Raw genomic sequence first — 23,344 nt, 5'->3', positions numbered from 1 at the left:
TGAGGTGAAGAAGAGGAGGGCAAAGTGAATGATGTAAGAAGAAAGAATACAGAGAAGGAGAAAGGTGTGAAGCAGAGCAAGAAGAAGGGCAGGACACCAGTGAAAGACTACAGAGATGTAGAAAGAAAGAAGACGGATGGAAATAAGAGAATGTGGAGAGCAGAAATGATAGAAAATCACAGGTAACATCACCTAGTAATAGACAAATGAGAGCAGATGAAGAGGAAGCCAGTGCAAAGACGGAGAATCAGTGCGGGCTTATGGGGAGAGGACAATAATGCAACACTAAACCAGCTATTAGAAATGTGGGAAGGGGCAGAACCCCAGACAGGACAGAGAGGTGAGAGCGCAAGCCACATCTGTTTTTGGAGACCTTTAATGACATATCACAGGCACACAAGCATCAGTCATTGCCGGCCACTTCGCATTCCTTGTCATGCACCAAGCTGTCCCAGCAGCATCATTGGGAAAGTTTCACCACCCCCTCCCCAAATTGCATGTGGCTGCTGCACCCCTGGCGCCAGCGCTTGGAGGCGAGGAGGGAGGAGGCACAGGAGGCAGGCACTCTGCCGGCGCACTCAGCACATTGCTCACACAGGCAGCACTCCTGGTACTTGGCAGCTGCATCTCTAGCGGCGGCAGCGAGGTGACTGTCATCCCGGCGGCGGGGAAGGTGAGAGGGATCCCGGCCGCGCTCTGATCATTCCCCTTTGTGTCTCCTCCAGCAGATGATGAGGATGATGAAGGCAGCCCTGCTCTGTGTGCTTGCAGCAGTGGGCTGCAGTGGGGCTCTGGCAGCAGCGACGGGCAGGTCAGAGAGAGGCAATTTTCTGGATGATAAACAATGGCTCACCACTATATCCCAGTATGACAAGGACGCCGGCCACTGGAACCGATTCCGGGATGTGAGTGCACCTTTATGCCTATTCATTGCACGATGCGGCGGGCAGTGGGCACGGTGGTAGGAGGTGGGCGCCTCACCATGACAAATGCCTAACTTTTGGGTTGCCCTCTGCAGTGCTGAGGCTCTGCCACTGCCTGATGAACCCTCCTCCTTCCATGATAAACTCCAATGCCAGCATCATCCTGGGTACATGCCAGAGGGTACAATGCATCTAATTCTGCCAGTGTATGCATCTGACGTCCAAACTTAGCTGCTTGGCCTGCTGGCCAGGATGATAGATGCCATAGCTCCTGGAGAGGTGCCTCTGACCCCCAGGCCTATACTTATGCCACATATGTGTTCAGATGAAATGCTAATTCTTGTAAGGAGATGTTCACACTAGGCTGTATGGAGCAGATGTAGAATGCAGCACATAGGTGTTAGCAGACAGTACTGATGTGCATGGAGCCTAAGGGCTGGGTACTCAATGCGACGGCCAAGGAGTCCGACTCGTGTGGTCCCTTCAGCCGTGTTTTACAGACCAAGCTACGCCACGGCGTATGTTTGCTGCAAGTTTCAGCAATAGTCGAAAAGAGGTGACAAAGGGCCAAAAATCCGTCCTTTTCATCAACTCTGCATTTTGTAAGCTCATTAGCGTCCTTGTAACGTTCCATGACAGCATCCTATCAGTTCTCCATTCCTTTTGATTTATGCACCGTTGGCTTTGTGAACTGATGACGGCAGATTTGGGATTATTAGTGATAACTTATTATTTTTCCCAAATTGAGCTTTTTTTTAATCAATATAAAGTTTTGGAAAACTCTGGAGGAAAGCATTACAACATAGGTGAATATTTATTATTATTACTTTTGGAATCAAAATATTTCCCCCCAAAAAAGTTTTCTATGATCTCAAAACAATGGATTTTGGGCTGACGGTTATATTTCCTTCTCCCCCCCTGAACATTTATCAGGCATGCTTCAGAGTTTTCCTCCGTCAGAATTCATTAATAATGCTATCGCAGCTTCTACATACAACTGTCGGCCTATAATTTCCCTGTGGGCAGTGTAAGGTCTTGTGAACAGTGGAAGAAATTTTCTATTTTGAACCATAGCAAAAATATCATTGCGTATATGACTTTCCCGACAAAAGTCTAATATCAGGTGTGTCTCTAGAACATGAACATTGTCTAACACCTAGAGTGAGATCTCCCAGGTTGTCACTTTAATTTCTGACGTGCCTATTCAAGCCGAACGCAGCAGAATCACTTTTGGATTGAAGCGCTCCATACGTTAAGCAGTCAAGGTAATGTACCCAGCTGCACGCTGGCAGTAAAGGATTGCAGGGCGCATGGTGAGTCACGGCTCATGTTGATGTAATGCATAGTTTTAGACTCATCATGATCAATGTTGATTGTGCCTTTGATTGACATTAAGCAAAAATGTTGAACAAATGGAATTTGTATTATAATTAAGCTTCTGAATTGCTTCTTCGTCCCTGGATATTTTACTAGAAAGCAAGTGTGGAGTCAATGTTGTGTGAATTCCAAAAAGTTCTAGCTTTTAATTCAGAAGAACGACATGTAAATAGGTTATGACAGCCTGGCAGTTATCCAGCTGATCCACGTACTGTTTGCTATTATGCAAGAAGTCTGGCAATGCAGCCGTATTTATGGCACTTATAAGACATTGTTTTTGGAGATTATATTTGCAGAGATGTAACTTTTGTAACTGAAACGTTTCCAGTAAGGTAACACTCTTCAAGAGATTGTCCAGGTATTGATGATCTCTCCTTAGGATATGTAATCAGTATCAGTGGGGGTTCACACCCAGCACCCCAACAGATCAGCTTCTTGCAGCTTTGGTCCAGGTATTTATGATCTCTCCTTAGGATATGTAATCAGTATCAGTGGGGGTTACACCCAGCACCCCAACAGATCAGCTTCTTGCAGCTTTGGTCCAGCTATTGATGATCTATCCTTAGGATATGTAATCAGTATCAGTGGGGGTTACACATCCAGCATCCCCAACTGATCACCTTATTGTAGCTTTGGTCCAGGTATTGATGATCTATCCTTAGGATATGTAATCAGTATCAGTGGGGGCTACACACCCAGCATCCCCAACAGATCAGCTTCTTGCAGCTTTTGTCCAGGTATTGATGATCTATCCTTAGGATATGTAATCAGTATCAGTGGGGGTTACACCCAGCACCCCAACAGATCAGCTTCTTGCAGCTTTGGTCCAGGTATTTATGATCTCTCCTTAGGATATGTAATCAGTATCAGTGGGGGTTACACATCCAGCATCCCCAACTGATCACCTTATTGTAGCTTTGGTCCAGGTATTGATGATCTATCCTTAGGATATGTAATCAGTATCAGTGGGGGCTACACACCCAGCATCCCCAACAGATCAGCTTCTTGCAGCTTTTGTCCAGGTATTGATGATCTATCCTTAGGATATGTAATCAGTATCAGTGGGGGTTACACCCAGCACCCCAACAGATCAGCTTCTTGCAGCTTTGGTCCAGGTATTTATGATCTCTCCTTAGGATATGTAATCAGTATCAGTGGGGGTTACACACCTAGCACCCCAACTGATCAGCTTCTTGCAGCTTTGGTCCAGGTATTTATGATCTCTCCTTAGGATATGTAATCAGTATCAGTGGGGGTTACACACCTAGCACCCCAACTGATCACCTTATTATAGCTTTGGTGGTAGCTGATAGCAAACAATGTACAAAACCAAAATAACACAGTACTCTGTATAGCGGTCCCTCCTGCATAGTGATTGTTAATCTCTCCAGTGTCTAATCTCTAGGGACAAAGTCACACATATCTAGTACAATTGCATTTCTACTCTATGGGACTTACAGAGCCAGCCACGCACAGTTACTTAAAATCTCAGACTTTCAATGAAGTAACACTATGTATGTGCAATTACCTCTCTGTTCAACCAGGGGACAGGGAACCTCGGTCTTGCAGTCCATGAGATCCTCAGTAGTAGGGGCCACGGGGATCAGGCACTCACCACCTATCCTGTAGTAATAAAGTTCTGATTTAGGGGAGACCCCTCTGCAATAAGCAAAGTAATAACTCCCTATTCTGCAAACAAAATGCAGTGTCACAACACATATGCTGAAAAAAACCTATATAATTTTACACATGCGGATGTTTAGACATTTTATTAGGCAGTACTAAGAGGTGCTCTCTTAGTCAGCGAACATATTCTTGTTATAGGATTTATTCCTCACTATTTCTTCTAGTTTATAAATATTCTTTGGTCATCATTTTGCCAAACCATGGTCAGGGTGAACGTTCTGCTTTGTAAACATCTATGATTTATAAGGCCACACGCACACGTTGAGTATTTGGTGAGTTTTTTACTTCTTTGTGTGTAGGCCAAAATGAGGAAAAAATACAGACGGTATGGGTAAAAAAATACTGAAGTGGTGACGTGTTTCTATTATACTTTTCATCTGATTGTTCCACACCTGACTTTGGCTTTCAAATACTGAGGTAAAATACTGACCAAATACTGAATGTGTGAACGTTGCCTTTGAGAGAAGATCATAAAGAGGAAAGTCCACACTAGCTTCTCCCACCCCATCAGGCCTCATTCACACCTCCATGTTTAAACACATACAGTAAGTGAAAAAATTGTACCATTGTCATCATTGGATCAGTGTGTCATCCGTGTGGTCCTTGTGTCCGTTTTTGCCATCAGTGTTGTTCATGGATTGATAAACCAATGAATAAATGATAAAGCTTCTCCTATACTTTGCAGTGTTAAATACAGACAGCACACAGATGACACCTATGTACGTGTCTTTCATAGACCCGTAGGCTTGTATGGGCACTTTTCATCCTCGATATCAGAAAAAAATTGACATAAGTTTTGCACGGACATGTGACTAGCCCCATAGATTATAATGGGTACTTGTATTCGTGAAAAAAATTGTCTGAATGAGGCATTAGCTAGACTAGTAGATCTCTCCTTAGGCCTGATTCAGACGTCCATGTTTCACACACATATCTATGTGTCATTTATCTGTCCCTGAAATTCACTGATGACACACTGATGGTGAAAACGGACACACGGAACGTACACCGATGACACACTGATCCAAAAAACTGCTGACATGGTACCATTTTTTCACATACGTGTTGTAACACAGACATGTGAATGGGTCATTATACATATAGACATAGGCTTCACTCAGTCCAGCTGAATGTGTGAGGGAAAAGACAGTAAGGATATGTTGTGATCTAAACTATGTTTTCTCTGAAACTTTGCTGTTCTGCATATGTGTGTGTGCACCGTGTACATGCAGAGCAGGCTGTCAATAAATGTGGAAGGGAGTGACTACAGCACGCTCACTGTGTAGTGACTATAACAGTTCCCTGCACGTCCCAATGACTAGCAGTAGCTGCAGGGAGAATATACTGTAACTATATTTTTTTCCTGTAGCTGCGATTCATGTAAGCCCACCAGCCATTATTTATAATGCTAATTACCTGCAGATTACCATTATATCTGCAGGTGAATAGAGTGCTTGGAGTTGACAGGTTCCCTTTAAGAGTTTGAGTTCTTGAGAAAAGTAAAATTTCTGATTAAATTAGTAATACTTTCTATTATGAAAAATTCAGAAACTAATAAAGGTAGATAAATGACTTACCTGGAGGTAACCGGACAGATGATACGTGCTGCTTGATCCACAGGCAGTATGCATTAGACTCTGACTGACAGGTCTCTCCTTTTAGGCACATGCAGGAAGAGACCTATCACTCCAGGGCAGCCTGAAGGGAGAAGCTGCCGGGTACCCACCTGTCTTTCATGCAGCTCATTCCTTGCAGCTGTAGCGCCGCAGTGTTTCAGAGTTAGGCCGGGGTCACACTAACCGACGCGAAATACGGTCCGTAGTTTACAGGCATAATATGGATGAATGACCCCTAAATAGTGCTCCGTATGTCATCCGTAAGCAAGGTGTGGTTGCGTATTTTGCGCATGTCAGCATCCGTATGGCGAGATTTTCTCGCCGCCTTGCAAAATGGACATATAACTGGGTTTCTAACAGAAACAAAATAATAGATATAGACACATAGAATGCATATATATATATATACTGTATATATATATATATATATATATATATATATATATATACACACACACACACACACACAAGTCATTGAGATAAACATATATATATTTAAATTTCACAGAGTTCTTCATAGCAGAATAGCCGCTAATTAAATTGCCGGCTTCTATCAAATCATTCCCCAACCCGACATGAAATGACACATGGTTTACATTCAGTAAAGCATTTCATTTCATGTTTTTTATATATGTCCTTGACTAATAATTAGATGAGGGATTGTGTGCAAAATTTGGAAGTTGTAGTTGTTATATTAAGGGGTTAATTCGTTTTTAAAAAATACGTGGGCTTCCCATTGCCCTGTAGCTGTGGCGAATGGGTTAATCTAACAAAGGGTTAATGTCACCTTACAATCGAATGGTGACATTAACCCTTTGTTAGATTAACCCACTCGCCACCAATATAGGGCAATGGGAAGCCCACGCATTTTTTAACAAAGAATTACCCCCTTAAAAGAACAACTACAACTCCCAAATTTTGCACACAATCCCTCATCTAATTATTAGTCAAGGACATATAAAAAAACATGAAATGAAATGCTTTACTGAATGTAAACCATGTGTCATTTCATGTCGGGTTGGGGAATGATTTGATAGAAGCCGGCAATTTCATTAGCGGCTATTCTGCTATGAAGAACTCTGTGAAATATAAATATATATATATATATGTTTGTCACAATGACATGTATGTGTATATATATATATATATATATATATATATATGTATTATATGTGTATATATCTATTCTTTCTTTCTTTATTAAACCTGTCAGCGTGAGTTTACTGTATAGCGCACTGAATTGCCGGCTTTTGTAAAAGTCACCGGGTGCGTATTTCTCGCAAGTCACATGTGTGGTCCATGTGTAATCCGTATTTTTTGCGTACCCATAGACTTGCATTGGCGCATTACGGGTGTAGTACGCTGACAATCGTAGCATGCTGCGATTGGCACAGACCGTAAAATACGCCCGAGAAATATACGGCTGTTGGGAGCAAACCCATAGAGAATAAATTGTTCGTGTGTAATGCATGCTTTTAACACCTCTCACTCGTCCGTATTCCTCGCCAGTGTGACCCCGGCCTAAAACAAATGTAGCTGAAATCAAGCAGCCTCAGTCTGATACATATGGCCCATCAATTGGGCAGCATGGTTCAGCTGGCAGGTTCCCTTTAAGTTTGTTACAAGTTGTGTTAAAGGAGTTGCTTTAGCTTCAAAAATTGATGGCCTCTACTCTCTGTAAACCATCAATATTAGATTACCAGGATTAGCAGTAAACAGCTGTTCGAATTGGCCATGACACTTGTGCACGTGTTGCGGTTTTGAGCCCTACTGATCTAATGTTAATGTCCTATGACAAGTATAATTCCTCTCATTTTAAAGTTTGCATAACCCCTATAAATATTTTTAACCTGGAAGCTCAAGCCAACATGACTCTATTAACAAGTCACTTTCTAATTTTCTAGGAATGCTCCACCATACCACATCTTAGCGTTGGTGCTTAAAACAACAGAGTGCTTGCACTTTCAGCACTTTATGTAGCCTGCTTGCACTTTCCACGGCTTCTTCTCTTCTCCGCCAATATCTATATTATTCACGATGCATCACAGCATACGCTTTCTCAGTGTTTGGTTCAGCCGCCTCTCCTGACATCAGTATGCTTGTATAGCATGCTAGAAACCTTTACACACTTCCATGCCTTAATGTCACAGTTAAAGAATATCAGATCATTGAACACAGGTTTTAGTCTCCTTGCCATCTCTGTTGTGCCATATTGTTTCACAATGCGGCCACAGCATATTGTTTCCCTCTAGTCTATCTGCTCCTTCTTGTAGGCAATAAATCTACTACAAGGGACAAGATGGTAGCCACACCACTTTTCATTAACAGAAATAAAAGTGTTACCTTTGCTTTGTGGTAGCAATCATTGATGTCTCTCCTGCAGGTAGGCTGGTCTTCCTCACCTCCGAAAAGCTACCCCAAAAGCTTTACCGGCTGGAGCTTGCAGCTTTGTTCCTTTGTATCCCTCTCTATAGCTCCGGTATAACTCAACATGTGTAGCAAATGCTACTCACCCCCACTGCTAGATTTAACTTGGATATTCTGCTAGGCTCCAATGCTTTCCGTCTGCCTGGGTTTCCAACTGCATGTGTTTGACCTGTTGAGAGGCAAGATTTTTTTCTAAATTCTGAACAGTCCAAGGAACCTGAATTCGTCTTCTAATGCATATATCATGGTGCACATGATACTAGCAACTTTTAAAAACCACAGCTCAGTGTTTGCTACTGGTAGTGGTTAGTAGGTCTGAAGGCGTTACTCCCAAGAAATGTGTCACTTATCCAGTGTTCCACCTAATTGTTGCATTATATTTTACGTATTTGTCACACTTCAATCACAGCACCACACATTACATGACAGTGAATGATATGACAGCCCCAATTCCTAAAATTTTGTGTAAGATGCAAAGAAAACAATATAGCCATTATTGGATAAATTGTTCACAGCAGAGCATAGAACACTTATCAGAAGTTAGACATTTTTCCATTTCATTCGAAAAATGTACTCGTTTAGAGATTGATGGCAGCAGCAGATCTCAAAAAGATGGGACCAGGTTAACCAAAGGCTGGTGCTACCAAAAAACAGACAGCGGGTCAATTTTCACCTAAAGAGTATGATAGAGAGGCAGTGTCTCTCAGGAGCAAAGATGGTCAGAGTTTCACCACTGTGTGAACAACATGCATGTAAAAATTGTATAGATCTTACAAATGTCCTCAATAGTAATGGCACCACCTCAAATCCAACTATGATGAACCATGTCCACCATTACTAGATAGCAGAAGAAGAGGTATAGGTAGATCAAGATAAAATTCAAATAACTTTTTATTTAAACAATCACAAGGAATGTACGCATTAATTGCGCCATGAGTACATCTCAAGGAACACCTGAGGATATAATTACTGGACCAGCATAAATGTATTATTTACAATGTATGATAATCTGTATATAATTAGGATACACAATGCTCTTCTTTACTTATCATATATCTCCGTACCATACATAAAATGAGCCTGTTGTGAAAATGCGTGAAAGATGTAAAATTAAACTCACTACAAATAAACGGTAGTCACACTAATACAAGGACTAATCCAGTACCTGCACAATGGCACTCAATGTGTCACCAGCAATAATAACATGCTCAGTGCAACATCTTAATTTACATGTGTTAAATAGCTGTGACGCAAAAGAGCACCAAGTGCCAACTACAAAAAGGTGAAAGAATCTACTTGCTGCAAATCAATTGCTAGCCACCTAAAGGTACTGTCACAGTTAGCGATGCACCAGCGATCCTGACCAGCGATATGACGCGGTCAGGATCACTGGTACATCGCTAAGTAGTCGCTAGTGAGCTGCCACACACAGGCAGATCTCACCAGCGACATAGCAGGGGTCGGGGGTCACTACTTACCTGTTAGACGAGGCGATCCTGACGTCCTCCCGTCCGCGTCCACGCGTCGCTCGTCGGCGCCACTGGAAGCCCAGCAGGAAGCGTCCAGGACGTTCTCGCACGATCACCAATAACCAGCGGGGAAGCGGTCAGAGGTAAGTATCAGACATAGCGATATCGCTAGCAATATCGCTATAACGTCACAAATACCAGTGCTAGCGATATCGCTTAGTGTGACAGGCCCTTAACTGTAAGAAAATATCCTTCACTTACATATGTGCTGTTCCTTGTATGAACTCCCACAGACACCACAACAGCGCCATTTCGCCGCTCAGGCTTCTTCAATCAGGGGCATGTGTATTGTGTGAAGAGTCTGGTTTTAAATACCATTCTGTGCAGCTGACCACAATGTCGGTGTCATGGGCTACCTACTGCGCATGTGTCAGTCTCCTGACTTCCTCTATGTAAGGTGACTTCCTGCTCAGCTATTTAACACAGGTAAATTAAGACGTTGCACTGAGCATGTTATTATTACAGGTGACTCATTGAGTGCCATTGTGCAGGTACTGGATTAGCCCCTGTATTAGTGTGAGTAGCGTGCACTGATCATGTAATTATCCTTATGTCAGTGGTTACATTGGGGACTTTGCCTTAAGCCCTTGAACACGAGATTCTGGAGTATGTGCGGCCAGTAATTATGTAGAAGGAGTCACGGTGTGCTCTGTCAGACATCATTTTCAGTCAAACCCACGTGTTTGATGCAAGCTCTAAAGGTATATGACGCGGTCAGGATCGCTGGTACATCGCTAAGTGGTCGCTAGTGAGCTGCCACACAGGCAGATCTCACCAGCGACATCGCAGGGTCGGGGGTCGCTACTTACGTGTCAGACGAGGCGATCCTGACGATCTCCCGCCTGCGTCCACGCGTCGCTCGTCTTCACAGCAGGAAGCCCAGCAGGAAGCTGACGACGAGAAACAGTCCATGACGTTCTCGCGCAATCAGCGATAACCAGCGGGGGGAGAGGTCAGAGGTAAGTATCAGACATAGCGATATCGCTAGCAATAACCAGTGACGTTATAGCGATATTGCTAGCGATATCGCTTAGTGTGACAGGCCCTTAAGACATGGTCAGTTGTGCCTTAGAGCCTTAATGAGATATCCCTGGAAGGAGCCACTGTAGTGAAGGTAAAAACATGGCCTAATACAATAACTACATTCCATTACTTACATGGATATCCATAAACCCCTAAACATTTTGGTAAATTCTCTGAAAACGCTTCTTTCCCCACGGTGTATGGCGTTAACACTAACTGCCACTCATCTTTATAAAATGCAGTTAATTCAAAATCCCTTTGTCCATGGTTTTGCATTCTCATCAAGCATAAGACATACCCAAAGAGATGTACTTTTCATTTGGGCATCATAAGAGGGGATCCATGTTTATGACCCTGTGAGCCAGAATGTATTACGTGAGCATGGCATTCAGAAGATAGAAAAAAAGAACAAAGCACATATCCAATTCAATTTCTTAGTATTATTTTAATATTCTAAATCTGTATTTTATTTTGACACAACTTGATGGGAGAACAAAAACACAAATATGAAACTGGCACTAATGTGTACGTGGCTCCTAAACCCAGAACCCTTAATAATGAGGCCTATTTAGCCATCCTTGATTGTGTATTGCTTTGAAAACAAAGCTGTGTTGAAGAAGACAAAGCCATTGCAGATATCTGCATAATGATTACCGCTCAGTTTTCACAGCTGAAACGGAAACATCAATGGCAACAGCTGGGCTATTCCCAAGGACAGTGAAATATTATAGGGCGATGCTGGAAAAACCAGGATAAATGTAGCTACCAAATCATTAGCCAGAATAGACCTATCATGTGTAGACCTACACTTATCTAATCTGATGTGGTAATCAGCTGTCAGTATTGTATATGCAGGCTCTAATGCCGGGTTGCAGATTTGAACATAAGATAACAAAAAGCTGAGTAAATCTAATAAGCTTAAAGGCAGTTTAATGCAAGATCACTGTAAAGGACATTAAAGCTTAATTATTCCAAACTTTTATAGCAGTAAAACTGTTTTGTGATAAAATACTGTAAAAGTCTTTCCCAGGAATATACCTATTTTTATATCAAACCCTGATCCTGCCATGCTTTTTCATTGTGGTTCTTATGGCTATACAGTAACATGGGCTCTCAGCCAATAGTGATATCAGTGCTTTACGTGATTATTTTACTTTTAGTGTAAATTCACGTTAATCAATAAGAACAATGTTTGTCATGACTGTAAAGAGGTTTTTCCGTTTCAGCTAAATTTCTACGCTTACTGCAGTTTTCTAAAAAAACAAACTGTCCTATACTCACCTTCCCCAGGTCCAATGGGTGCGGTTCTGGTGTTACCTTCACAGCACAGCAGCTAATCACTCTTGAGGGGTGTTCCCAATCCCATGTAGATGGAACACCCCATTCAGAGCTGCTGAGATCACTAACTGGCTGCTGTGCTGATGACGTAACATCAGGGTCTCAACCATTGACAGTCACCGAGAACAGTGGCAGAGAATTGCCTGGGGAAGGTTATTATAATGCAAATTTCTTTTTTTTACAGCAAACTGTGACCAGGAGAGAAATTTAATTGACAGGGAATGACCCCTTTAATTTATAATGCTATACATTGACCATATAATATATTACCTCCAATACAGTGCACAAATACCTCCAAATTAAACTCCCTTAAAGAGAATCTGTCATTTGACATAAATATGTAATTTTTAAGTTTTTGTAAATGTCACCGTTCTCCAGAAACAGGATTTTTAATTATTGTTCCTGCACCTCTCTGTTTCTGAGATATGACTCTGTCCTATTTGTGCCCTGCATGAAAATCTAGTAGAAGCATGATCCTCAAGAAGAATATAAAACATCACAAATCAATATTATGGTGTATTTTGAGATATATATGGATCAGTAGGAAAAATGTAGCCTTATATCATTACTTGAAGGCCGGGGTCACACTTGTGAGTGTGATGCGAGAAACTCGCGCATCAATACCCGGCAATGCTGCCGGCACTCAGACCGGAGTGTGCGGCTGTATCTACTTCTATGCAGCTGAACGCTCTGGTCCTGAGTGTTGGCGGCAGTGCCGGGTATTGATGCAAGAGACTCGCGCGAGTTTCTCGCATCACACTCGCAAGTGTGACCTCGACCTTAGAATAATGATATAAGGGTAAATTTTCCCTACTGATCCATATATATCTCAAAATATACCATAATATGGATTTGTGATGTTTTATATTCTTCTCGTTGACTCACAGTCTCTTCCACCATATTAGACAAAAAAGGCTACCCAAAATTGTAACACGGAGGACCGTGAGAGACAAAAACCTACATGAGAGAAAAGATCCTCCAATAGACTTTTTCATATAAAAGCATGAATTTTATTGAACTGTGTCATAAAAGTTTAGTTTAAAAGGGATGATAACACACAGAAAAACCACTGCAAACATTGTGCGGGACGATGAGTTTTTGCCCCATGTAAAGTATAAAACAATTAAACCAAAATTCCTGAAAATAATAAAAAAAGTTTTTGCAATAGATCAGATGGAATTAGTGTCATACAAATAAATGGTGGCTCAAAACAAATCCCAAAGGACAGACAAATGGGTTATATAACTGTACAGGTGTCATGATCCAGGTTGGATTATGACAGATAAATGCACTAGTAACCTTTTTTTTTTCTTCAAGCCTTTGGCTTTAATGTAGTTTTGCCCCCGGTGGCCATTAGGGTCATTGCACTGTGGTGATTTCAGTTCTAGTTTTGCCCCCAGTGGCCGGTAGGGTCATTGCACTCTGGTTTCTTTAGTGATTATCACTAACAGGTGTGATTGCTCTTGTTTAACTTTATAGGAGTGTCTAGTTCTCTCACTCACTGTTGATGATATTGCTCATTTCCAACCAAGTCTGGTGGAGGAAGGAACTACAGAGAGGAGTTCCTTGCAGCTCAGGCAGAGCTCTGGTGTAGTAGCTTCAGGTGGAAGCTGAATTCTGGTGGTGGACTCGGTTGCTGGGAGCAAGAGCAACAGAGCAAAGCTAAGTGGTGTTACCCTTGTTTTGTAACTTTCCTTTTGTGTGTTTCAGTGCAGTGGTGGGATTAGTTTCTGCACCGTCCATTTCACTAGAAAGGGCTAGGTGCAGGGCGAGCTATGGTTTTTAGGTTCCTGATCGGCACCCGGTGTGGAACCGGCCTAGGGATAATTAGGAGTGTAGAGACACTGACTCAGGGGAGTGCAGGAGGTCTCTACGTCCCCATTCCCTATTGCAGGGCCCTCCATTGTATCAGTTTCCCTGGTGTTTCCCTTTATTATTTAAATTCGCCCTGCTGGAGGCGGTGTATCCAGTTATACGTGTAATTCTGAAATTCGCCTGCAGGAGGCGGTGTATCCGGCTGCACGTTATATTATTTAAATTTGCCCTGCTGGAGGCGGTGTATCCAGGGTCACGTTTGCCATAGAAATTCGCCCTGCTGGAGTCGGTGTGTCCAGTCACACGTTGACCATCACAACAGGCTTTCAAAAAAATCTATCTTGAAATCACAGATTATTACTATGCAAATGTAAGAAAAAATGTGAGAAAAAGAAAGCCTGAAATAAATGTTAAACTAGATTTTTTTGCACACCATAGCCAACCCTAAAAATATTAGTAAGTAATCAAATAGTGTGAAGATAGATAATCAATAACACAGAATACATAGTTATGAGGAGGCTGAAGGATGCATATATTTACCCAAGGTCCAAAACCGCCACAACGTACCCTTTGACGCGCGTTTCGGTTTCTTTCTCACAATCCTCTCCTGGATGTCGGCAACAGCGCCGAGTGTTTGAAAAATTGGTTTTCTGTTTTCCTTTGGCTAGGAGTTGTTTCATTTCTGCACTGGACCATGTCTGTAGCATTTTGCTGGAATGGAAAAGTGTAGAGTGTAGAAAGTGACCAACGAAACAGTTGTGTATTCTATGGATGAACCTGCGCATATATATATAAGACAGCATGTTGGACACATTTACAAAACCACTGCCCTTGGAAAAAAAAACCTTGATTGGCAGGATAGGATGTGATGGGCCTCAGTTGTTTACCATGTATAATTTGTCATGACTAAATCAACATACATATATATAATCCATCTCTGAGAAATCATAGAAGTCCGATAACTGATCCTTGTCACTTTGCTCCTCATTTCTATCATGTATTAATAACTGGAGGTAAATAGCTTTGTTTAACAGAGTTTAATTAACAAGCAAATGACTGAGCAAACAAAGCACTGCTACCAAAAATATAAAACATGCAATAACATTGCTCAGTGGCGTACCGGCTTAAAGCTCCCATGGCAGCCATGTCGGTGCTTCTGTGAAACCCAACGCCAGGCTAAGCTTCATAGAATACTGTGATGTTACCTGTATACTCTAATACAGCTGTATTGCATTATATAGTACAAGTGATCAGGTGGTAAAAAAAAGGAAAAAAAAGTTTTAAAAAATGAAAAAAAAAATTAAAGATTGAAATCACACCTCCTTCCCCCATTAAAAATAGAATATTTTATATTGTTATATTGCGCTGTCCGTAAAAGTCCAGTATATCAAAATAGAAAGTTATATAAACTCATAAAGTAAACATTGTATGGCATAAAAAAATTGTAATGCAAGAATTGCTGTTTTTCGATCGCCACACCTCAAGTGCAATAAATAGCGATCAAGACATTATAAGACTTTCAGAATGTTATGAAGGAAAATGTCAGTTCATCATGCAAAACCACAAGCATCACACATCAATGGAAAAGAGTTACAGGTCTGAAAAAAATAACACAAATCAAATTGTTTTTAGAAAATCCCTAAGTTTCTTTTCACCACTAAATTAATAAAAACTATACAGGTTTGATATTGTCGTAATCAAATGACCTGAATTATCATGTTAGTTGAGTCATGTTGTCACTTTTAATGCAAAATGAATGCAATAAGAACAAAACGTAAAAAACAATGGCAGAATATTTTTTTGACATTCCTTCACCTTAAGGAATTTTTTTTCTAATATTACAGCACATTTCATTGAAAATTGAAGAGTGAAATTCAAAACAACTCATCCTGCAAAAAAAGCAAGCCCTCATATGATTAGAAAAATAAAAAGAAGGGGAAGAAAAAGCAAAAAAGCAAAAATTGTCCACAGCAGGAAGGGGTTAAACAGCTAACGGCAGTTGTATGTACAGGGTAGATGTCCTGATTATGTGACCATGTTGTGGCCTTATAAGGTGGTTCACAATTTGTATTGTATTAATAGTAATGTTGGCAGTGCGGCATTAAAAGCACTTTTCACAGATGTGATAATATTTATTTGCCTGTCACTGGGGATTATGTAAATGATGGTTAATGAGCATCTACATATTAACTTTTATCATACTTATCATGCATATCATTACGCTGTATACAAATGCACATTTATCTTCATTACATTGTCCAGATGGTGCACTCTCGGCTCCACTCTGGTGCCATAAGCAAGTCTAAATCTTACTATTTGCCAAATAATCTAACATCCTAGAATCAATTACTTTGCCAACACGGCACATTGATGCCCATACTAGAGTTGAGCGAAACGGGTCGGTCATTTTCAAAAGTCGCCGACTTTCGCTGAAGTCGGGTTTCATGAAACGAAACCCGACCATAGCATGAGGTCGGCCACGAGGTCGGCGACCAGAGCGCCAAAGTCGCGTTTCAAAAGATGCTTCCAGTGCCCTTTTTCAGCCAATGATGGAGGACGCACACTGTGGGCAACGCGATGACATAGGCAGTGGTCACCACCATCTCTGAGAAGGGCATGCAAGTGATTGGCTTGCTTTGTGTGGCGTCACAGGGGCTATAACAGGTCGCGCACGCCGACCGCCATCTTACTTCTGCTGATCTCAGAATAGGGAGAGCTGCTGCTGCTGCTGATTCTGTAGGGAGAGCATTAGGCAGAGAAGAAGATACAAAAAACTACTTCTGCTGCTAGCGATTTTGCCTGTACAACACACCAGTTAGTGTGCAGTGCAAGGGGAGGCTATATTTTGGTGCATCAGCTCTGTTGGTTATTAGGCTGCCTTATAAGACTCCCTGATAGCTGCAGTGCTGTTTTCACACTGCTGTGCAAACTGCTTTTTTAAAAGCAAAAATACTTTTCATCCTATTTTTTGCCCAGTTACCAAGCGTTCATTTTTCCACACCTTTGTGTGCAGCAGTCCTGCTTATTAGGCTGCCTGCTGCCATACTTGGGACTGAGAGCATCATTGTCACCTTGCTAAAATCTCTAGGGAGATTCAAATTCTCCCCAGTCCTATATACACATTTTATACACCATCCAATTTCAGCCTGTTATATTGAGGTGTAATCTACACTGGACCTGAGATAATAGTTCAGTGTCCTCAAGTCTGTAGGGAGATTCAAATTCTCCCCAGTCCTATATAGACATTTTATACACCATCCAATTTCAGCCTGTTATATTGAGGTGTAATCTACACTGGGCCTGAGATAATAGTTCAGTGTCCTCAAGTCTGTATAGGGAGATTCAAATTCTCCCCAGTCCTATATAGACATTTTATACACCATCCAATTTCAGCCTGTTATATTGAGGTGTAATCTACACTGGGCCTGAGATAATAGTTCAGTGTCCTAAAGTCTGTAGGGAGATTCAAATTCTCCCCAGTCCTATATAGACATTTTATACACCATCCAATTTCAGCCTGTTATATTGAGGTGTAATCTACACTGGGCCTGAGATAATAGTTAACCATAGGCTAACCATTTAGAACTCAACGTAAAGAAAACCAGGGAGCTGGTGTTGAGTTATGGAAGGTGCATGAAGGATTGCTTACCTATCACTATTGATGGTCAGGATGTGGAGATGGTGGAGAATTTCAAATATTTGGGGGTTCACCTGGACAGCAAGCTTGATTGGAGGTGCCATATGGAGAAGGTTTGCAAGAAAGGGATGAGTAGACTTTACTTCCTAAGGAAGTTAAGGTCGTTTAATGTGTGTAGCAAAATGCTTGAAATGTTCTACCAATCCATTGTGGCGAGTGCAATCTTTGATGCAATTATATGCTGGGGTAGTAGTGTGCGCACAGCTGACGCGAATAAGCTGAATAAACTTATCAAGAAGGCTAGTGCGGCGGTGGGTCTACAACTCAGGACTTTCGAGGAGGTATTAGAGGATAGAATTACTAAGAAATGCAAGGCTATAATGAGCAACAATACACACCCGCTCTATGAACTGTTTGCGAAGCAAAAGAGCACATTCAGCAAGCGTCTACTCCAACTAATGTGTAAAAAGGAAAGATATAGAAAATCGTTTGTTCCGACAGCTGTGGGGATGTTTAACAAATGTATAAGTGTAAAGCATCCCAAGACTAAATGAAGTTCAAAGTGTATGGGGGGGAATTGGTGAGTTACAAGTACCAGTCTATCCGCATCTGCTGTCCATATAGACTTATTTTGTAAAGTGTGTATTGTTCTTGTAATGTTCTTGATCTTTGTTCTGCTGCTGTAATACTGTAATTTCCTCCGGGATCAATAAAGTTTATCTAATCTAATCTAATCTAGTTCAGTGTCCTCAAGTCTGTAGGGAGATTCAAATTCTCCCCAGTCCTATATAGACATTTTTTACACGATCCAATTTCAGCCTGTTATATTGAGGTGTAATCTACACTGGGCCTGAGATAATAGTTCAGTGTCCTCAAGTCTGTAGGGAGATTCAAATTCTCCCCAGTCCTATATAGACATCTTTTACACCATCCAATTTCAGCCTGTTATATTGAGGTGTGATCTACACTGGGCCTGAAATATTAGTTCAGTGTCCTCAAGTCTGTAGGGAGATTCAAATTCTCCCCAATACTATATACACCTTGTACCTTGTTTTACAGTACCATATTGCTGGTGGTATTTTGGGTACATTTTCCCAAAAATGAGGAAGTGTGTTGGAAGAGGCCGTGGAAGTGGGCGAGGGTTGCCAGCTGGTAATGATGGTGTTGGTGGTGGTGGTGGATCTGCTGGTAGTGGCAAAAGCACAATAGCACCTAATGCAGGAGGTGTTGAGCCTGCGTCATCATCTGGCTCCACAAGGACTCGAAGGCTCCCTTTTCTGGGAGTAGGTAAACCGCTTTTAAAGCCGGAGCTTCAGGAACAAGTTTTGGCTTACATTGCTGACACAGCCTCCAGCTCTATCACCTCCTCTTCTGAACTTTCAAAAAATAAAAGCACTGAGTCGTCATTGGAGGCTCATGGTCAGGAACCACACCTTTCCTTGTGTCCTTCTCCCCTACCAAAAGTAAAGGATGCGGCAGGCCTCACTACAGATTACTCCATGGAGCTCTTTTCACATACCATGCCTGGGTTATCAAGTCAAATAGTGAATTACCCAGTCCAAGAAGAATCTGACATGAAGTGCACCGATGCACAGCCACTGCTAGATTTATCTGCTGGTACATTCACTCAGAGCACTACACTGTGCTCGCAGTGTACTGAGCCAGAATCTGACCCTGATGAAATTCAGGTGCCCCTTCCCGCATACTATACCACCTTACATGGTGACACAGAGGAAGGTGCACATATCATTGAAGAGGAGGTGATGGATGACCCAGTTGTTGACCCAGATTGGCATTCATTGGGGGAAGAGGGTGCCGCTGCCAATAGCTCAGAAGAGGAGGAGGAGCATCCGCAGCAGGCATCGACATCGCAACAGCTGTTATCTGACAGGCCCGGAGCAGTCCAAAAACGGGTTACAAAAACCAAGAGAGTTGCAGGACAGCTAGGCCAGATGGTCAAATTATCACAGCGTGCAAGGCCTCAAAATGTCTTCAATAGTAGGAAGAGTGCAGTGTGGCACTTTTTTGAACAAAATCCTAATGATCAGGCAAAGGTTATCTGTAAGAAGTGCGCAAAGACCTTTAGCCGAGGGAAAAATCTGAGAAATTTGAATACCAGTTGCATGCTTAGTCATTTAATCACCATGCACTTGCAAAGCATGGACGGACTACCAAACCTCACGTACCACATATGCAACTGCTCCCAATGAAGGTAGTCAGCAACGCTACATCATTTCCCCCACTGTAAGCCCACCGGTTAGCACACCACCAGCAGCAAATGTTGAGGTGTTGTTGCAAGGCCAAAGCAGTCAGGGTATCACAATGTTATTGCTACAAAAGACTGAATCTAGGCCATCAGAAAGAACACCAACTCCATCACCATCATCAACCCTCTCTCAGTCCACCATGTCCACTGCTAGTTCCACCATATGCAGCTCTCAAGTCCAGCTCACCCTACCAGAGACTATGAGTAGGACAAGAAAGTACTCATCCTCTCATCCGCGTACACTGGGTTTGAACGCCCACATTGCCAAACTAATCTCGTTAGAGATGATGCCCTACCGGTTGGTTGAAAGCGAAGCTTTCCACGAAATCATGGCCTACGCAGTACCATGCTATGACCTACCCAGTCGGCACTTCTTTTCTCGCAAAGCCATCCCAGCCCTCCACCTTCATGTGAAAGACTGTATTGTCCATGCACTCAAGCAATCAGTGAGTGGAAATGTGCACCTCACAACAGATGCATGGTCCAGTAGGCATGGCCAGGGCCGTTACGTGTCCATCATTGCGTACCGGGTTAATGTGGTGGATGCAGGGTCCACAGGGGACAGCGGCGGTGGGACAGTGCTGCCTAGCCCACGGTATAGGAAACAGTTGGCTGTAGGCGTTCGACCCTCCTCCTCCTCCAGAAGCGAAAGCTCGTCCACAGAGCGTAGTCACATGAGCACTCCATCTGCAGCTGCCAGTGTTGCACACGAGGTTCCCACTATCGAACAGCTAGTGGTAAGCATCAGCAGGCTGTGTTGAAGATGATGTGTTTGGGAGACAACAGACACACCGCGGAGGTACTGTGGCCGACTACTTGCAGCGACAAACTGAGTCATGGCTGGGCAGTCTACATCTTGAGGCAGGCAAGGTAGTTAGTGATAACGGCCGGAATTTTGTGGCAGCCATAGCCCTTTCAAAACTCCGACACATACCTTGCCTGGCTCACACCTTGAACCTGGTGGTGCAGTGCTTCCTCAATAATTATCCTGAGTTAACAAGCCTGCTCCAGAAGGTACGAAGACTGTGCTCGCACATCCGCCGGTCGCCAGTACATTCCAGTCGTATGCAGAAGCTGCAGCGATTGCTCCAACTTCCCAAGCAGCGCCTAATTATCGACATTGCAACAAGGTGGAACTCCACCCTGCACATGGTTGAGAGGCTGTGGGAACAGAGGCAGGTAGTAATGCATTTGTGGGAGGATACATGACCAGGCACTTTGAGGGCAGACATGGAGTTGTCGGGTGTGCAGTGGTCGAAGCTGAAAGACCTCTGTAAAGTCCTTCAGTGTTTTGAGCAATGCACACGACTGGTAAGCGCAGCATGAGCATCCCACTTATGCGTCTGCTCATGCAAACTTTGACGCACATTAAGGAGCAGGCATCTTCAGCCGAGGAGGATGAGGAAGAAAAGGAGGGAAGCCTTGATGACAGTCAGCCATTATCTGCTCCGGGACCTCTCCTGGATGAGGTGGAGGAAGAAGAGGAAGAGGAGGATGATGATGGGGATGATTATTTAGGGGAGGAGGATGCTTCTCATGGGGCAAGAGAAAATGTTGGCGTGGCAAGATCTGGTACAGGGTTTGTGCGTGACTGGAGGGATGTGGATTTGCCAGAAAGTGCTCCTCCACCCAGCGCTCGCAGTGCATCGTTGACACCTGGAACATTGTCCCACATGTCAGATTATGCTTGCAGATCCTAAAAAGGGACCCCCGCATGGCCAAAATGATGAACGATGACGACTACTGGTTTGCCAGCATCCTGGAACCACGCTATAAAGGCAAATTCCAAAACATCATGCCACAGGAGAACATTGACCTAATATTGGCTAACAAACAAGCAACTCTGGTAAACCGTTTGTTTGAGGCATTCCCAGCACACAGCAGCGGTGATGGTTCTTCAACGAGCCGTAGGGGGCAACATGGAAGAGGTGTTCGTGGTGCACACATCAGAAGTGGCGTTGGAGACAGGGGTTTCATGACCATGTTGTGGACTGATTTTTCAAGTCTCACTCACACGACTGGTAATACTGCATCGATTGAAAGTGACAGGAGACAACAGTTGTCAACTATGGTTACAAACTACTTCTCGCCCCATATCGATGTTCTGCCTCACAGGTCATTCCCCTTTGACTATTGGGCCTCTAAACTGGACGCCTGGCCTGAATTGGCACAATATGCCTTACAGGAGCTCGCTTGCCCAGCTGCAAGTGTGCTATCGGAAAGAGTCTTCAGTGCAGCTGGATCAATCCTGACAGAAAAAAGGACCCGTCTGTCAACCCAAAATGTTGATAATCTAACCTTCATTAAAATGAACCATGCATGGGTTTCAAAGGATTTTGTCCCACCTTCCCCTGATGACACATAGGTTGCCAGAAAAATGGCTCGCTTTTGTCCTCCTCTTCCTCGGACTTCTCCAATTCCTCCATTTGCAGCGGCTGAATGTCCAACATCAACATATGCCATTTTTTAAACCTCCCTAATTGGGCTGCCTCCCCCCCATGGCTGGGGTCACCACCTAGCGCATGCAACCGTGGGAGTGCCATTGCCCTGGACAGGTGGGTGGGCCAACTCTTGGGCGACGGCACTGGCACAGGGTCCCTCATAGTGCAATCAAGTGTCTCTGACGGTGGGGGTGCACACCCACCGTCAGACACACCGGCGTACTATGAGGGGCCCAGTGCCAGTACCGACGCCCACGAGTGGGCCCCCCTTGCTTGGGCAGGGCCCCAGCCTTTGCAATATTTACCTCTCCCTGCTCCTCCACTGTGTAGTCTGGGCTGTAAAATCCTTCCCTGGGACTGCCACTACAAATTTGGTGAACTGATAGATGATGGTTAAGACGTAGCTATGCCCTGTCCTGCTGGCCGGGCTCTAGCTTCAGATGATCAATGGCTTCCATTTCTTATGAACGTCGACTCACAATGAGATGCAGTGGTGGTTTATCATCAGCTTTCACAGTTTTCCTACTCACAGACGTGTGACATTCCTGCCCACATTTTTAAATGTGCCCTCTCATGCCAATCCAATAGAATCGCCTGCAGCCTGTGGCTTCTGTCTTTTGCACTCCAAAGTTACCTGACAGATCATGATAGGCAGTGAGGACCATGTCTACATCTCTCCCTGTGATCAAAATTTGATGGAGATGAGTAACGGTGATAGGATCAACGGTACTGTGATACAGCAACCCTTTCTTCACAAAGAACTGTTTTCGCTGTCTCCACACACAAAGTAATTGAGGGTCAGCATCGCCTCTGAGAATTCTCCCAGGAGTTTTTCCCCTGATTAGTAATTCCTAAATTTCTGCAATCACTCGACTTTAGATCTGTACTTTTATCCATCTCGTTTCCTCTTGCGGAGAGTCTTGACTGTCTTACTGAGACAGAAATATATATGAAGATTTAAAAATACCCCAACAGTGTATACTGGTGTACGCTTCAAAAACATTTCCTTTTTTCTACTTTTTAGATTGTTGTCTAATCCATACTGAGGCTGTGAGTGTCTTTGTCGGACTCTGGAAATAAACACTGAGATTTTAAATGTTTAAACTATGCTATATATACCTGTTATCCGGTGATACTGTACCCTTTCTCAACTTTCTGCAATCTTGTCGAATCCATACTGTGCCTGAGACCGTCTGAGTCTGCCTCCTGATTACAGATGAGTGGTGTTTGAGTGGAACTGTTGGCCAAGTTCAAATTCTAGCTGTT

General features: G+C 43.1%; 1 protein-coding gene across 2 annotated transcripts in view; it reads left to right on the top strand.

The window, feature by feature from the left end:
• The first annotated feature begins 513 nt into the window (after window positions 1-513).
• Window positions 514-23,344, top strand: part of SPOCK3 (SPARC (osteonectin), cwcv and kazal like domains proteoglycan 3) — a 584,466-nt gene continuing 561,635 nt past the window's right edge. Inside the window, exons 1-2 of one of the 2 annotated variants that reach the window (XM_073577087.1) lie at window positions 514-646; window positions 729-905. In XM_073577087.1, the coding sequence (XP_073433188.1) occupies window positions 729-905 (177 nt within the window). In that variant the 5' untranslated portion in view covers window positions 514-646. Of the gene's footprint in view, window positions 647-725; window positions 906-23,344 lie in introns of both variants that reach the window. The other variant, XM_073577079.1, reaches the window with a different exon arrangement.

This window comes from Dendrobates tinctorius, unplaced genomic scaffold, assembly GCF_039654945.1.
Source record: "Dendrobates tinctorius isolate UK_male_01 unplaced genomic scaffold, ASM3965494v1 ptg000008l, whole genome shotgun sequence".
Classification (NCBI taxonomy): domain Eukaryota; kingdom Metazoa; phylum Chordata; class Amphibia; order Anura; family Dendrobatidae; genus Dendrobates; species Dendrobates tinctorius.
The sequence above is the reverse complement of the archived record's forward strand: the minus strand, read 5'-3'. Positions and strand labels throughout refer to the sequence as shown.